The sequence below is a fragment of the Trachurus japonicus genome, chromosome 17, assembly GCF_045865225.1.
Source record: "Trachurus japonicus isolate A0001 chromosome 17, Traja_1.0".
NCBI lineage: Eukaryota > Metazoa > Chordata > Actinopteri > Carangiformes > Carangidae > Trachurus > Trachurus japonicus.
The window spans coordinates 6,931,394-6,943,879 of NC_140923.1; the positions used below are offsets into that span (position 1 = coordinate 6,931,394).

General features: G+C 41.3%; 1 protein-coding gene across 1 annotated transcript in view; it reads left to right on the plus strand.

Annotated features, from left to right (window-relative positions):
* The window catches only part of LOC146969945 (receptor-type tyrosine-protein phosphatase N2-like), a 261,873-nt gene that overhangs the window by 146,527 nt on the left and 102,860 nt on the right, over nucleotides 1-12,486 (plus strand). The window contains exon 12 of the mRNA XM_085805467.1: nucleotides 2,819-2,883. Coding sequence (XP_085661593.1) covers nucleotides 2,819-2,883 — 65 coding nt within the window. The remainder of the gene's footprint in view (nucleotides 1-2,818; nucleotides 2,884-12,486) is intronic.

Here is a 12,486-nt window from a genome sequence, read left to right on the forward strand (position 1 = left end):
TATTTTTTATTGTTTGACTTTAGAAAACAGTCAGCCAATCAGAAGAGAGGCTCAGAGTGTCCTCCTCTCTTCTGATTGGCTGACACGGACCTGTTGTCACTAGAGCTCCAGAGAGAAGCTGAGAGATATATAATAATCAGATAGAAATGCTTTAAATAAAGTACGAAGCCTTTGAGTGTTGCTGTTTTGTTTTGGAGCTCAAACAGAGAGTTACTTCTCTTGTTGGTGAATGACACGGTTTTCTTCGTGGTGCGTTGTGTCATTTCAACAATGGTTTTTAATGATCAACGCGGCATACAGTGACAGGTGAATTAAGGTCTGACAGAGTGAAAGACTAATTATAAGGGCTTTTGGTGAATTAGGAGGACTTCAGCAGAGTCAAGGCTCGCTATTTGCATATTCTTCATCCGTCAACAAAAGGAGACTCACTCTCTCCGTCTCCACGCCGGTGTATTCAGATGCAAAGCAAAGTGGATGTAATTATGTCGCCTTTTTTTTCTTTTTTTTTAAATTTCATAACATTTTGTTCTGGCTTTAATATGTGCTCTGCCATGAATTTTTATTGTAGGCCTCCATTAGTTTCTCCTTTAAGGTGATGAAAAAAGGGAGTTCTGTGCAGGGTTTAATTCTATTTGTGTGTAAATTTCTTGTAATATTTGCCTGGCGGCGGCGGGTCAGGTTAAAAATTCATATTTCATAAAGTGAACATATGCTACAGTAATAGCTCATTTGGTTTAGTGGAAGTGCAGCGTTTATTGTCGAGCCCTGTGGAGGTGTTGCTGGCCTAATTTAGCAAAAAAAAACAAAACATATGTGTGTGGGAGGCGCTCATGTGACGCCACGGCAACCTCCACCTCCACCTCCACCTCCACCGCTACGTCTGCTACTCTGCTACTCTGCTAAAACCCAAAGTGAAGTCGCACCTCTATTCAAAGGTCATTAGACTAAGAGTCAGGTGGATTTAGAAATGTTAAGTGTGGGTGAAAGTGTGTGAGAAACTCTCGTCCTTGCTGAACTTTTACCAAAAGCTTCACAAAAGAACATTTACTGAATCTAGAAACTCACTCATTTCAGCCTGTATAAAACCTTTTGAAGTTTCTAAACTGCTGCTAGTGTTCTCAACGGGCCTGAAAATTAACACACGATCAACTTCTTCAGAATAAATGCTGCTCTAGATCCGGCCCTTACTTTCTATTCCTACTCTTTTAAACAGAAACAATAAAAACGATGTGACAGTATTGTAGTTTCCATCTCTGCTGAGCATAAGATTTGTTCAGAGTTAAATAAAAGCCTCTCCCAGTTCAGCAATTAAAGCAAATAAAAGTGTGGGCTGGGCTTGTATTTGAGAATTTACACTAGTTGAGATGGAAATCAATCAATAAACCTTAATTGTCAATATGACAGTGGTGACTAACTTAGTCTTTAGTTTTTAGCTCTTTTGCATGACAAGTTAGTGACAATCAGGTCTTCAAACATTTAAAAATGAAATAATATATTTTCCAATTCCAATTGTTTTCAGCAGATGAGGCTAATGAGAATAATATTAAAGGGATAGTTCACCCAAAATTCAAATTCATTATCTACTCACCCTCATGTCGACTAAGAGCTGTGAGAATTTTCAGAGTCATCCGTTTCTTCTCTGAGTTACGGGGGGGTCAGCCATTTTGTATTTGTCCATATAATGGTTGTGAATGGATACCACTTTTCTTCATCCAAAAAGACACACCAAAAAACATCCAAATACCTCCATACTGCTCGTCTGTAATGTCCCTATTGTATTGAAGCCCCGACATGAGAAATTGTTCCGCCGGTGATTTGCACTGACACAGGAAGAGCAGTGAACCAAGACACTGGGAGCTTCCGCTACAAACAAACTTAAAATATAGACTTGTTTAATTTTTTTTTGAACAATTTCTCATGTTGGGGCTTCAATACCAGAGGGACATTACAGACGAGCAGTATCAAGGTATTTGGATGTTTTTTGGTGTGTCTTTATGGACGAAGAAAAGTTGGTATCCATTCACAACCATTATATGGACAAATACTGCTGCGCGGACCCCCCTGTAACTCAGAGAAGGAACGGAGGACTCTGAAAATTCTCACAGCTCTTAGTCGACATGATGGTGAGTAGATAATGAGTGAAATTTGAATTTTGGGTGAACTATCCCTTTATGTAAAAACACAGTTGTGGAGGTGTTTCCCTGAGTAATTCACACTCTGACACTCTTTTTCCCCGTCATCTGGCTCATCATGCTTCTGGTCCTGGTCCTGGTCTTGGTCCTGGTCCTGGTCCTGGTCCTGGTCCTGGTCCTGGTCCTGGTCCTGGTCCTGGTCCTGGTCCTGGTCCTGGTGTATACACAGTACTCTGTGTGTTTAAAGCTCAGGAAGAGGGAGGCGACATCGATTCACTGTGGATCAGTCGAGCGCAGAGTTTAAATGCTGGTTTGGTGGAATTTGTGCCATTGATTAATGGAAGCTACTGTACACACATGGTTGCATACTGAGCACTGGGGATTAATCAAATTTTAAACTTTCATCCAGTTCAAACCGCATCATACGAGACGCTGAAGAGGAGAAGTTGTTGCTCAGCCTTTCAGTCGTCACGTTTTTGTTTTGTTCTGTTCTGTAAATCGTTGTTTGTTTGCTTCATAACTGACCTGATTCAGCCTCGTATAACAGCTGAGCTTCCTGCGTCTGTTCCTCTAGATACAGGCCGAGAAACTGTCTGATATTATTTTCTGAAGGATCTTTAAATAATCTGGTTTTCAGCTCATTGATGATGGTTTTCTCTCTCTCTGTGTTCTTTCGTTCACTGCAGTTCAGCAGAAAGCGGCTCTGGAGAAGGAGACCAAGCTCAGCATCCTGGAGGCCGGAGTCACCGACGTGAGTAAAGTTTTTACAGTTTAAAATCAAAGAGTCAGGTGACTGATGACACAAAGTCTTGCATCGCCGATATCTGTGAAAACGTAACGAGAATCGCCTCAATGCTACGAACAATCAAAAATATGTGGAGAGTTGAGAAAGAAAGAAAGAAAACGTGTGTCATGAGCCTTGGTAGCATCTTCCTTCAATTTTACCTTCAAGCACAGAGCGTTCCCATGTGTCATCGGCTCTGCAGACGAAGAAGGATTGGTACAGAGCAGGTTTGTCCTGGTGCCGTCGCTCCAGATGCTCCAGAGGTTGCTGGTGCAATCGCTGGGTCATTCAGCTCTGAGAAGAGATGGATGCTTGTACTAGTGGTCTTGTCTAGGAATCTTGGTCTCGGGCTAGGTGGTCTTGACCACAACCCTAGGTTGTGCTGCACGTCTTTTTTATTTCTGATGCTGGTGTCTAATACACAATCTCCATTTGTCTGGGAAGGTTTTCCTCAAGAAAAGGCATACTCATAAATCAAATCCATCTTGCCTTTAGGTTCCCAGGTGAGATTCATTCACCAGATACGGTCGACCTGGGACACAAACACCTGGACCTTCAGTACTGGGAGGGATATATAGTAAAGGGAGGTGGAAACATTAGAAAGGCGGTGTACACCCAGGTGTATACAAGTCTGCAATTAATATTATTCATATGAAATATAATTAATTCCATTTTCCATTTTCCACAATCCACAATTAGTTAATCAGTTAGTTTCAGTTTATTTCGGACATGTTAAAAGAAATAAGAAATAATACATTAATGGACAGACATAACAGAAATACTTTACAAAGACAACACATGAAAATGAAAATAATTGGATTTTTCATTATCTGAAAAGGAGTGGGAAGAAGTGAAACTCACCCCCTATCCATTATAATCTATACAATTAGTTACAGTATAAGTTAATTTAGCTGGATTAATTCTAATATGTTATCACTAATCTTTACCTCTCTTATCTCTCTTTACCTCTAATCTCTAATATATAGGCATATACAGTATATGCCAAGGCATATATGCCTATAGTACAATAAAGTACTAAAGACAGAGGAAATTAATAGTTTGTGTGATAAGACATTAAAAGTGGTGGTTAAGCAAAAATATAAAATGAGGAATATGGCTCCTACACTTTGGTAACCTGTTGTTTGGTGACCAGTGACCTGCTGCTGCTCAGCAGGAGGAGCATCGGTCACCAACACTGATTGGTTGGTTGATGAGATTTGAGTGACTGTGTCTAAGATCAGAGTCTTGTTCAGAGGAGAAACACTTTTCTTGAACCATATGATGTTGTATTGTTAACATTTTCATTTATTGCAGTTAGGCGTAAGGGTATTTTCACTCATGGTAGATGAAAATGTTTAGCCTCACTGAAAAACCATATGCCTTTCTTTCTTTCTTTCTTTCTTTCTTTCTTTCTTTCTTTCTTTCTTTCTTTCTTTCTTTCTTTCTTTCTTTCTTTCTTTCTTTCTTTCTTTCTTTCTTTCTTTCTTTCTTTCTTTCTTCCACTAAGTGTATGTAGAACATTCCTAACACTAATGGTGTTCAGCATCATCCAACGTTGTGCCGTTGACTCCTCCGCCGCCGCTTCTCTCCGTCTCGCTGCAGCCGTTTCTTCTCCTCTCTCAGCATTGCTATTCTCCACCATCTCTGTGGCAAATAGGCTGCTGAGCGCCTGCACTCGCCTATTGATTCAAGAGTTAGTCTGCACCGATGACGGCACGCCATTCACAATGCTTATCAAAGTGGCGGCAGCGAGGTCTGAGAGAGAAAACGGCTTGGGGAAAAAAAAAATGCAGGGGGTTGTAGGGGTAGGAAGGAGGGAAACGGAGAGAATGAGGGAGAGAAGAGAAGTTGGGAGGGCGGGACGGAGGGTCTATCACGGTGATCGATACCTCGGCTGCAAACAGGAGCAAAATATGGCCAATCGAAGCTCTGTTGGGAGAGAGAGAGAGAGAAATCCCTCCATCACAGGCTGCCAGAGGAGAAGCAGAAACACAACATCCATCATCAGCCTGTACGCTGTTGTACGCTGTTTATTATACTTTTATCATACGCTGGAAAATAAGAGTATTAGCATACTACATCACATCTTAAAAATAATAATAATATAATAATAATAAAGAAAGTTAGCTTCTCATGACTGCAGAGGAGATGATTTGTTTTGTCGCAGCAGCGTTGAGTGTTGGCTTCGTTTGGCGGGCGGACAAATGAATTCTCATCTTCTCATCGACGGCCGTGTATATCAGAAACCAAGATAACCTGAAAATGTATCGATCCCTGTGGGGAAATGATGTTGTTGCAGCAGCAGCAGCCGAGGTAATGGGGAAAAATGACACGTCATGAAAACCAATAAGGAGAAGAACGGTCGAACGGTAAAACAGAACAGAAATTACGGCGGGGGGTCGCTTGGATTTGTTCACCTGACAATCCTGCATGCTAAGTGCAACAATAAGTAGGAATTACACAATATAAGGAGTTTGAAACGCCCAGATTCATTTTAAAGGATTTGAAAAAAAATCCATTCATTCGATCATGTAACACAGAGTCAGTATGTTCCTGTAACCAGATCAGATCAGTAAATAAGGATTTCTGACAGCCGCTAATCATCACTGACTGGTGTTGTGTCACATGACAGCAATTATTATTCTCAAATGTGGAGCGATGTATTTATTTGGATAATTGTCGAAGGAATGAGATCATTTATTGAATGATTGAACAAACCTAATAGAGAGACTCAAATAAAATGGCAAAGAATAGAAAATAATGCGAACAGAGAATATGTGCAGGATAAATCACAGTCAAAAATTCACAAAACTTCAAGATTTATTATCAAAAGTAAAAACAGAAGGGGCGAACAACGCGTTTCACATGTTGCTTCATCAGATTCACTCTTGATTGTCATCAGGTGTGAACTCATCTATAAAAAGCAAGTACATACAAATACCATAAATGGGATGAAAAAGATATAAAGAGTAATGCAAATTTCATCATCTGACAAGTGTCACCTCCCATGATAGGAGACAATATAGATGAAAAATGAAAAAATATTGTAGAAAGAAGTATAATAATTAGGACCCCTTACAATAATGAGATACAAATAAATGCATAATCTAAATGTACTGTACCAACTCAGAAAATATGTATGTTTTAGTTGTTGAAGCTACATCGCCTTGCAGCAGCTCTCTGTTATTTTTGTAATCGAGTATTCTATCATTTCATCTCAAGAAATTGAAAATTAACATTCAGTTGTTGTGACAGTTGTAGACTCCAGTCTCTAATCTGACTACCCACCTGATATTGTGATGTCATTAATTAAATAAACGCAGCAGCATTTTATTTTGTTTGCTTGAGCTGAAGTTGTGACATCATAACGAGCCGTCAGTATCCACTCAGGTTTTTAACCCGACATCACTAATAACCACAGTTATAGTTACATTCTTAAAAGCGTTGACCTCAATCAGCGATCACATGACATGAACATGTTTGCGGTACGTTGCCTCACAGACCGAACGCTTTCAGAGGAGTTATATGTTATGATCTGACAGTTCAGTTTTACAGTGAACACAACCTGAAATGGTTCCACACCTCTGATATGTTCTGTCTTTTCTCTCTTCTGTCATTTCTTGTCTTTACTCCTTCTGGTATGATTGATGTCAGTCATAAAGCTCCATGCAAAACACAGTATGCCGTACATTATAAAACGGAAAGGTGAAATCCAGCAATCTGATTGGTTGTTAACCATGTTATAATGAGCATATACCACGGCTACTATTCTAAAGCCTCATCACAGTGTAGGCTATCACTCCGCGTCAGGCATGTATGACTGGTATGAATGGAAGTTGTTGTCATATCCATGACATTCAAAAATGGACTAAAGTAGTTGAATTCACATGTTTAAGGTGAACTTTCACCTCCAGAGGGTTAACAACGGTAGAGTGGACTGAGCAGTGACTTTCACCTGAAAAAAAAAGCGGAGGAAAAGACGAGATTCAGAGCTAACTAGGATCTAACGTCTGGAGAGGTGGGACTAGTTTTTTCACAGTGAGGCTATTTTATTGGATAATATGTATTTCTGGTTGAATAAAACTACATGAAATTGATTGCGTATCCCTCTTTCATATTGTCATTATTGGTAACCGTTTTATAAAAGCAATATATTCACACGAAATATCTTCACTGAGTGTTTCGGGTGGAGTGTCGTCCTCCAGCCGGCTTCATGTCCACTCCGCTCGTCTCCGAGTAAACCAGCCCGTCTCCTGCTGCTCCTTCTCCGTGGGTCGTTGTTGCTGATTCGTGACCACACTCCTAAATTTCTCACGTATCGCCATTTCATTTCTGAGAAGTTGAGGCAGTAATTTGCTTTTTCTTATTGCAGCTTTTTTTTTTTTTTTTTTTTTTTTGGTTCTTTGAAATTCAGGACAGCGAATGCATGGAGGCCCCAGTAAGCATATTGATGTGATGTGTTTGGTGGAGATATCTTCCTTCCAAACTCTTAAGTGCAGGCAATTTACTAAATAAAGGACACACTTGAATGAATCCTGTGGGGGGGAGCAGGATGTGTTAGATAGTTAGTGAGATATCTGAAAACAGCTCTGGATGTAATTTGTCTGACAGACGTTTGCTGCTCTAGAAAACAGTTCATTCAATGTTAGTTTTAAAAATCTGCTCGACGCCCGCTCGATACTCGCTTCTCAAAGAAATAAAGAAAAAGAAACTCGACAAAGACATGGATTTGACAGCAATTGACAAGTCCAGCTGTCAATACAACGCTCAGCAGACTGTTGAGCTGTCTGCCTCGTGTTGTCTGCTTCTTTTAATCTGTAATTCATATTCTCAGACTCTGTTGTAAATTGCAGTCACGCTCCTGTATAGACCTCGAAGGGTCAGACAGAAACTTTTAACCAGTACAGGGTTTCCTCCAGAAGACTTGTTAAAGGGATAGTTCAACATCATGCAAATCCGCTGATGCGCGTTGCCTTCAGGGGCAGTTTTTCATCAAGCAGTCTCTGTATTTTCCTCTAAAACAACTCTGTCTGGTAACGTTCTGTTATTATCTCATAGTGTGGTGAATGTGCAGGTCACAACTTGTCCACCAGAGCGTTGTGGAGTTGTTGGATTGTGTATTTGATGAGTTTGATGAGGGAAACCAAGAAATTCCATGAGCCTCCGTAGCGTAGCTCTGAGCAGCTCACGGCTCTGCTCCGCCGTTCTAAAAACAGCTTGCACCGACAAATAAAGGTAACAAACCTACTGCTATGGCTATAGGGATTATGGCAATTTGCCAAAATGTTGAACTATCCCTTTAAGCCCGGTAATAGGGTGGCCCACCGGTGCCCAAGCGTGTTTTTTTGTGACAGGGGCCTGACCCATGACTGATGGCAGGGACCTATAGGGAACAGATTCATTAATGGAGTAGTAGCATTTAGAAGGTGTTATTCCATAAGGCCTTATGATCAATATTAGGAGTTGACTGGAAATTTGAAAATATTACCATTATCATGTCTTATTATGAGACATTTATGTAACATATTTAACCAGCTAGGCTATAGCAGAGTCTCACAGAAAGACACTCTTGAAATGCTGTTCAATCAACCACAAAAATAGATAAATAATAAAAATACTATTTAAATAAATAATATCAAAAATCTGCACTAAAAACTAAAAAACAACTACCTGGTATCTCCATTGTTAAAGTGTAGCGTTATTTCTCAAAGATTTTTATTTTTCTCTCAGAGATTTTTAACAAATTGGAGTCACGTAAACATGACGTGCCACGCGTCTTTTTCCAGTCAGTCGTCATGGAAACGAGACAGTCACGGATCTACCAAAGATAATCTATCTACTGTTTGGACCAGAGTGAAATCAAACATGTGTAAACGCGAACCTTACGAGCTGAAAAATGAAACAATGGATCATTTTCACATCTGGTCAAAGCGCTGTGACGTTGTCAGATGACGAAAAAGACAACTGATCACGTGTTGATGGAGTACAAATAATAAGCATTGCTTAGCCCCCTCTATGGTTAAAGAAGACGACATGACGGACTAATAGTTGTTGATACATGACTCATAATCTCTTTGTATTTCCTCTACAGTGGTGGACTTTACTGGTTCCCAACCTTTTCCACGCTGAGGCCCCTAAACTGACCTCAGACCCCCGTCTGATGAGGTTTTTGCTTTTAGAGTTTTTTATTACAGAAATGATTTCAAACCTTTGACACTTTGTCCACTTATGAATGCAATTATAGTGAATAATCATTTACCCCTTTTTGCTGGGGACCTCCCAGGACCCCTGATTGTCCTCAGACCTCATTTTGAGATGCACTGGTTTACCTGAGCTCCCTCTGATGGTCTGACCAAGTCCTGTTACGTCCAACTTCTCCTTTGGGAGGCCACAGGCTGTGGATATGTCACCACAAGGGGGCGCTTTTTAGGAAGACGAAATGATAAGTTGTTTTACGTACAGTACGTGAACAAACAACAAGTGTGGATGGGACACGGAGGGAATGAGGGAACAGTTTATCAACTGGGTTCCTATAATCCAGTTGTGATACAGGTCTTATCTCTGGTATTAGCTCGGTTCTGTTGCACTGTGTTGATTCATTCTCACCAATTACAGAATGAGCAGCAAAATAAAACATGTATTCGCTTCTGTGGTTTGATAAACAAAGAAAATAAACTGTTGACTACAGCATCAACAATATTACTGTTTATATGTGATATTGTTTTATTAGTTACATGATCTATAATGAGAGATTGTGACCACACGTTAAAGTTGAACCGTCATCAGTACAATCTGATTCTTCTTTATCTTGTTGACTCTTCCAGAAAGGTCATAATTATACATGTGTATTAGTGACATAGTTTAACAATATGTTGAAAGATGTTTTTGATATTTTGTCAGCAAAAACTGAAAATGTACCAGTTTGACTAAAGGAGGAATTCATGGCGAAGCTGTTGCGTTAGATCGTACCTAATAATGAAATGCCACTAAATGACACACAGTCTATTTTGTGCGCAGCGGTGTGTTCGGTTAAATTAGGAGATAAAGTTGCTTTTTATTATTTTTTTGTTTCCATGCTTTGATAGATTACAGACCTTCATTAAAATCTCAAACGTCCTCATTGCAGTTCTTTATGAAGGTCCGTGCGACACGCTGCTGCTGGTTAAATGACTTCAGACTTCCTTCATTTTCCTCTGGGCTGACCGCCGTTACCTCACGTGGCTCCGCGTTTGAACACAGCGCCGGCCAGGCCACGGAAAACTCAGCTCCGTTGTTTCGCTCACCGAGACTTGAGTCCAATTAAGGGAATGTGTGTGTGTGTTGGGAAGGGAGGTAGGAGATAAGGTTGCCGTGGCAGCGACCAGATTATAATTGTCCTGGAGTGGCACTAATCCCCTCCCCTCCACCCTGACCAGCTCACTTTGTTCACCGCAAATCAAGGCGCATCCAATCTGCCTGTCGGAGAGAGCGATTTCACAAATAGAGGGAGGCAGAGAGGTGGGAGGGAGCTAATGAAACAAAACACACAAAAAAAAGAAAAGGAAAGGAATCACACATAGGAGATCGGCCTTTCCTTCACCGCTTAAAGAAGTCACCACATGAGAGTACAGGCCACCGTGAACACTCACAACTACACTTATCTACACAGGCTTGACAACGTCTGGGAAGTTACAGCTGAATTCACAGATGAGAACTTGTCTGAGGAATCAATTCTTGCAACTTTTCAGTCGCTTTAAGTCCTTATTCTTAAAGGGATAGTTCAACATTTTGGCAAATTGGCCCATTTGCTGTGAGCTGCTCAGAGCTACGCTAGTTGTTTTAGAGGGAAATGCAGAGACTGCTTGCTGAAAAACTGCCTCCAATGGGAACGCACATCAGCGGTTTTGCATGAATTTCCCTCTAAAACAACTCTGTCTGGTAACGTTGTGTTATTATCTCATAGCGTGGTGAATGTGCAGGTCACAACTTGTCCACCAGAGCGTTTTGGAGTTGTTGGATTGTGTATTTGATGAGTTTGATGAGGGAAACCAAGAATCCCATGAGCCTCCGTAGCGTAGCTCTGAGCAGCTCACGGCTCTGCTCCGCCGTTCTAAAAACAGCTTGCACCGACAAATCAAGGTAACAAACCTACTGCTATGACTATAGGGATTATGGCAATGGGCTAATTCGCCAAAATGTTGAACTATCCCTTTAAGAAGCCTTTGTTCACTGTGGACACTCCTTCAACACAACGATATACAGTCAACCCTTGACCAGTGTGACACTCAAGTCATCTCAAAGTCATATAAACACACATTAAAATACAGAATATACACATTCTCACCTCATTTTAACCTCACCTCGTCTCCGTCGCCCCGTCCTCACCTTGGGCAGCGCCGCTCCGGTTTGCCGAACAGCGAAAGCTCAACTTTAGCCGAAACCGTTTTACTTGTTTAAACACAACTGTTCACTAATCTTTTCATGCAACAAACAGATAAAAAACTCCCGCCCCGTCCAATTTGCGCTTTTGTCACATTATCCAGTGCATAGTGACGGAATGTAATCTCCTCATAATCCGTTTCCACAACAGATAATCTGGATTTCAGAGTTCATCCTCATTTCACAATATTGCAGGCGATCTTATTGAGTAGAGTTTCTCTCACCCTGGCAGCGTTGTTTGTTGTCTTGCTCTGCCCACTGAGCCACAATGAGCGGCTTTCATAACGATTTCACTCAGAGTGTATTCTTGTCTGTGGTTTCTGAGCTTGTGGGGGAGAGCGGAGTGATAGCATCAGTCGTAATGACACCTTATTGTTGTTTTGCTGCCTACCCAGGTGCCTGAAAACAGAGCTGGACTTGAATGAGAATATTCATGAAGCTGAGAGACACACACACACACACACACACACACACACACACATACACACACGCTGGATCAAGGTTGTCTGTTGCCGCGGCGCCCTGTTCCACCTGTAATTTTCATCACAAAGAGGGAAATAAATCATAGAGGAGGAGAACAATGGCACGAGTATGAGCTTGTATACATACGTGCATACACTATGTACCTTTATGTGCAACCGCAAAAGTGCACCTGAGTGTGTATTTGTGTGTGTGTGTGTGTTGGTGTGTGTGTAGGACCCTCGTGCATCCATCTGCATCTCCTGCCATAGATATTCAAATGGCTCCATGTGAAAAATTGAATCGAGAGGCTGTTGAAGTGCTGGCTCTTCTTTCTCTCTCTGGCCGAGACACGGCGCCCGAATGGCCTTTGATATGGTAATGACAGCTCGCCGCGGGGGCCCTGAGGGCCAGATGCATGCTGGGATGTGTCCCAGGTGTCTGTCAGACTGTGTGGTCTATCTGGGCACAGAGGACAGTTCGCTCTTCCCATCCAGGAGCGGCAGAGCTCGTTACCTCCAACACCGAGGCCTCGCGCTGTTTCCACTCCCGTGTGTTTGTCACATCAAGAAATGTATTTTTATATTATCACAAACATTTTCTGTCCAGGATTCGTCTGTGTGCGTCCTGAAATCTGTTTCCACATAATTTTGACCACATGAGAAATGAGTGGGGTTGAGTCTCCTCACATTT